Source organism: Neophocaena asiaeorientalis, unplaced genomic scaffold, assembly GCF_003031525.2.
Source record: "Neophocaena asiaeorientalis asiaeorientalis breed wild unplaced genomic scaffold, Neophocaena_asiaeorientalis_V1.1 scaffold648, whole genome shotgun sequence".
Classification (NCBI taxonomy): Eukaryota; Metazoa; Chordata; class Mammalia; order Artiodactyla; family Phocoenidae; genus Neophocaena; species Neophocaena asiaeorientalis.
The window spans coordinates 2,013,231-2,018,528 of record NW_020172781.1 but is presented as its reverse complement, the minus strand read 5'-3'; the positions used below and the strand labels follow the sequence as shown (position 1 = coordinate 2,018,528).

At 53.3% G+C, this 5,298-nt stretch overlaps 1 protein-coding gene across 2 annotated transcripts in view; it reads left to right on the top strand.

The window, feature by feature from the left end:
* The first annotated feature begins 4,954 nt into the window (after nucleotides 1–4,954).
* The window catches only part of RASAL1 (RAS protein activator like 1), a 29,912-nt gene continuing 29,568 nt past the window's right edge, over nucleotides 4,955–5,298 (top strand). The window contains exon 1 of one of the 2 annotated variants that reach the window (XM_024741513.1): nucleotides 4,955–5,027. Coding sequence is in view for 1 of the 2 variants with exons in the window: in XM_024741512.1 (XP_024597280.1) it covers nucleotides 5,025–5,027 (3 nt within the window). In the remaining variant the exon portion in view is untranslated. The remainder of the gene's footprint in view (nucleotides 5,028–5,298) is intronic. The other variant, XM_024741512.1, reaches the window with a different exon arrangement.

The following is a 5,298-nucleotide window of genomic DNA, read 5'->3' as shown; positions in this document are numbered from 1 at the left end:
GCCACAAGCTCTGCAAATATCCCCTCTCCCCACCCCCGCATTCCCCCAACCCCCAGTCTCACGCTTGGGCAGCTTCCCCCTTTCTACTTCTCCATTCCAAAGCGGAGGCAGGGGAGGGCACTTTGTGGAGTAGGGCTGAGGAAGGAGGAAGCCCGGGTGCAGCCTGCAGACGCACACCTTGTCTTCAGGCTGTGGGAGGAGGGGACTTACAGGCCCTGCTCCCTGGCAGCCAGCCCGCAAGAGGGGTTTTGGAAATCCTGCCCACTCCTCCCACCGCCGCCTCCTGTCCCACGTGGCTTCCTGCCCGGAATCGTGTCTGGCACTCACCAACGAGGCTTTGTGTTCCCGAGATAAAGAACAGGCTCCTCACCCCCAAACTGGTCCCGGGTTGGTCTGTCTTGTCCCGATCTTGGTGGCCTCAGAAGGGATGGTGCCACTTCCCAGCAGGGGAAACCGACGTCTAGAGATGCACAGGTCTGCGGAGCCAGAGGAGGGGTCTGTCTCCCGCTTTGGGGGTGAAGGTGTAGCGGAGAGGTGGTGAGTTGGCAGTGTTAGGGCACCGTGGGGAGAAAGGAAGTAAAAAGGAATATGACCATTGCCACAAGGAGAGAGGCCAGATTCCAGCCCTCGAGGGGAATTGGATACTATGTAACCCAGAGAGTGTCTTTTGAGTCCTTCTTATGTGCCAACTGGCGTGGGAGGCACCGCATGAATCAGTCATTGTCCCTGACATTTAGGAGATAAGACAAGCATGTAAATCCCCACAAAACAAGAGAACAAGAGACCAAGGTCACAGAGAGGTGCCAACAGGCGGGCAGTGGGGGGCGGTCATCACTGCCTTCCCTGCCACCTTCCAGGCTTCCCAGAGGCTGTGAGCAGAGCTACAAAGCAAGGGCAGCGGGGCTTTCAGAGACCAGAGGAAGTACGAATTATTTTCTAATTATAATTTCTGATTAAAAAGAAGCACATGCCATTATGTCAGAGAAAGCCCTCCAGTTCTGTGCTTGCTTTATTGTCTACATATCACTTCGTACTTCCCACTGAGAGTCTGTTCCTAGCTGCCCATTACTTTTGTCTGTATCACCCTCTTGAGAGCCCATGAGAGCAGGGTTGGGCTGTGTGTACCTCATGGTATCCCCACTGCCTAGTACATAGTAGGTGCTCAATACACATCTGTTAAATAAGAAGAGAACTTTATATATAATATGTAAGCATTTTATATATACGAAAGGAATAATATAAGAAAAGAATTTTTTATATATATATATAATACTTTATGGCATCAGTATCATGTCTATATAAGGTTGTATATACTGTGTTTTTCCCACGACTTGCATTTCTTTTTGGCTGCGCCGCACTGCTAGTGGGATCTGAGTTCCCAGACCAGGGATCAAACCCATGCCCTTGGCAGTGAAAGCACGGAGTCCTAACCACTGAACCACCAGGAAATTCCCTATGACCTGCTTTTTTTTTTTAAAGCACGTTTCCTGTTATTAAATACTGTTCAAGAACATAATGGCATTTGCAGCTATATATAGCTGGGACTTCCCTGGTGGTCTAAGACTCTGTGCCCCCAAAGCAGAGGGCCCGGGTTCGATGCCCGGTCAGGGAACTAGATCCTGCATGCCGCAACTAAAGGTCCTGCATGCCGCAACGAAGATCCCACGTGCCACAAGTAAGACCTGGCGCAGCCAAATAAATAAACAAATATTGAAAACAACCCACACAGCTATCTAGTGTTCCATGGCACTGCTCTTACGTTATCTGCACTTTATTTCACCCCACCCGTCCTAATTTTTATTTAATTGTATCTGTGGGACTTAAACCAGGAAATAGATAGATAAAGGAATGTAAAGGCTTTCCTGGTGGAAGGATAGGGCAAAGGCAGGATCAGGGTGTGGGCTGGGGGTAATATGAATAAAATCTTAAAGGTGTTGAATTCAGGAATGGGGTCGAGAGGGCCATGCGGCCAGGGAATCCTGGACCCAGTGGTGTGTTGTTAAATTGCCTCTCCAGAACAAACTGTAGTGTTTATTTGCTGATTTCCATGGTGCAATTCTCCTCCTCTGGTTGATTTCAAGTTCCTGATGCGGCATTGCTGAATACGGGGTTGGAAGGGCGTGGGCACAGCCGGCTCTCAGGGACCAGTAGGCGCAAGCTTCAGCACAGCCCTGTCAGTGCCCAGGCCTGATCCCCACTCTGGTATGAGGAGCCCTCTCCACTCTGTGTCTATGAGCCCTCCCTGGGCCCCAGGCCCAGCATCTCAGACGAAGTGGGTGGGACTCGTCCTGGGTAGTGAGGCCCATCGGGGTGCAGGAGCCCAATCTTGAGATCCTGCTATCAGATTTCACAGCTGGGATGCAAACCCCCAGATTCCCCCAGCTCAGCAACTCGGAGCCGCACTGGCTCCACTGAAGTGTGGCTGCTCCATCCATCCCTGGAATTTAGGGCTGGGCCTGGCGCTCTGCCCCAGCCACAGAGTCCTTAGGACCCAGCCTCAGAGCTCAGTCACCCAGTGGGGCTCAAGGTCAGGCACGGTGGTGGGATCAGGATGTTCCATTATGGCCATGACACTTATGAGCACTTGCTGTATGCCAGGCTGTGCCGAACGTTTGACGTTTCATTCATCGCATCTTCACACCCAGCCTATGAGGTGGGCGCTGGTTTTATTCCCAATTTACTGATGAGGAAACTGAGGCACTGAGAGGGTAACTCACTTGCCCAAGAGCATCCAGCTCATACCTGTAGGTGCCAGGATTCAATCCCAGGTTGGCTGAACGCTAAAACCTCTGCTCTTAAATCCTCAGCCCAGTATCTCCTCCCACTTGGCTTTACGAAGCACCTGCTATGTGCATCCCGTGGGTGGTAGACTGTACAGAGTTGACAAGAAGATGATAGTGGGTTTGTCTTGAAGAGGCTTAGAGGATGGGGAAGGGGAGGCAGCTAACCATTTCTTGAGCACCTACTATGTGCCAGGAAAGATGCCAGGTGCCTTACACAGCCGTCTTGATTAACTCTACAACAATCTCACGAGAAAGGTGAGACCCTTTCCACGTGACAGCCCAGGCCTGGGCTCTCAGGAGCCTGTCTTCTTCTTTCCCAAATGGCCTCTAGCAGGTCACACTCCTCTGGGCCACATTTCCCCCTCTGGTTCCTTGACAGGAACTGCCCTAGGAGACCTCAAACCCTCTGCCAGTTTCAGGTCAAAGCTTCTCAGAACAACAGGAGGTAGCCAGGCCATTTGGAAAGTATGGAGACTGTGGCCACAACTCCAGGCAAATTGCAGGGTCGGACGCTGGATATTGGATAGGTGGCAGAGCTAGCTCCCTGGAGGCCTGGCTGACACAGTCCATAGCCTTTGTAACCCCCCTGGGAGCCTGGGGAGGGGCGTCTGGGAATGTGGCTTCCTGCTCAGCTCTGGAAGTTGGGCCAAGATGGCTGGTGGTGGTTTGGTTGGCATCCCAGGTGGCCCTAGGACAAGGCCCCCAGGTTCCATCAAGGGTCCCTGGGGGCTGGATAGCCTATCTGAGGTCTCTTTTTCAGAAGAAAAGATTTCGCCACAAGCTCCCACCTAGGTGAGTGGGGGCGGGGAGAGGCAGGACACCTGTCTTGAAGTAGCAGTCGCATACAAGTACCATTTTCCCCTCCTGAGGATCTGGGGTAACTGATAAAGATTATGGGAGGGCTTTAACTACTCCCTCAGGGCTACCACTGCTCTGGAATCAATGCCGCATCACCCCTCATACCCTGTTGAAGGATGTTGCAATACTTCTAAGCCTTGGGGCCAGCCCTGCTAGGCCCATTTCCCAGATGGGGTAACTGAGGCCCAGACTTTGGAAGGACTCACCAGATGGAGGCCAGCCAGGGAAAGAGTTCCAGGGATCTGAATTCCTCACCGGCCTGGCTGGGGTGCTGGGTGGGAAGTCAAGGAGGGAGACGGGGAAGCAGATCACGGGTCTACTCCTGTGGCTGGGCAGGGCCCTTCTGGAATTGCCAGTCTGGGCGTTGACTCCTGAAATCAATAAGTAGAACCTTCGCATCGGTGCCCAGCCCTGGGCTGACCTGACCGGAAAGAGTCCCTTCTGAGAACTCTTAGACAGGTAAACAACAAACTCATGGGGAGAGATAGTGTGTGTGTATCTGTCCGGGACAGGCCTTTCCAGTCACATTATCACATTTAAAACTCGAAAACTGTGCAAACCTGGAGCTGTGGGAGCAGAGAAAAAGGGGAGAAAACCTCTGCCTGGCATGGGAGGACAGCCCGGAAGACTTCCTAGGAGAGGTGATATTTGAGCTATGCCTTGAAGAACAATAATAGCAAACACTTTCTGGAAACTTCTTATGCGCCTGTCGGCGTTCTGAGATCTGTATCTGCTTCCTTCGTATCTGTTTTATTTCATCTAATTCTCTCAAAACCCTGTGAGCGAGATACTATAATAACCTATGAACCGATGAGAAAACCAAACCAGGGCACAGAGAGATTAAGAGACTTGCCCAAGACCACACAGCTACCAATGGCGGAGTCAGCATTCAAATCCAGAGAGGCAAATCAATGACTGACTGTAAGACCTTCCGAGTGCTATTTAATCCCTCTGAACCTCAGTTTGTGTATCCATACAAGGGCGGGGGGAACTAGTACAATAGCATGTAATGCATAGAATTATTGTGAGGACGAAGGTGAGCTGATCCCTGTAAAACGTTTAGAACAGTGCCCGGCACACAGTAAGCGTTCAAACAATTGTAGATGACTTTTATCATCGCCTTGGTGATCTTCAAGCCCTCCCCTCCCCCTCCGGCCGCGGCTTCCTCCCCCGCAGTGCCAGCCAGTGACGCGGGATCTGCCGCACGCACAGTCTGGGTTTAATTGGAAACTAAAAGAGATGGAAGGGGATGTTCGCGGCCCCTCCCTTGACTCTGAAAAGGACCCCCAGGGAGGGTGTGACTCTCTCTAGCGACGCCTCCCGCCATCTCCGATACTGCTCCGGGATGGGGCAACGAGGTCGGACCGAGAAGGCGGCGCCGGGATGGTAGGCAGGGGAGAGCCGGGGAGGTGTGAACGTGCTGGAGGCAGGGCAGGCAGGGGACATACTGTGTCTTCTGAGCCCGATGCCAACTCACTAGGAGCCTACGGCCACGCCCGTCATGGCCGTGGGCTGCTCCCCACCTGGCAGTCCCAGCCTCCAGGCGCCCGGGGCTCCGAGGCCGGTGCGCTCTGGCACGCTTGGCCGGGGTGCCGGCAGAGGGCGCGCGAGGGGGCCCGGGAACTGGCGGGCGGGGTGCCCCGCGGGAGGCGGGATT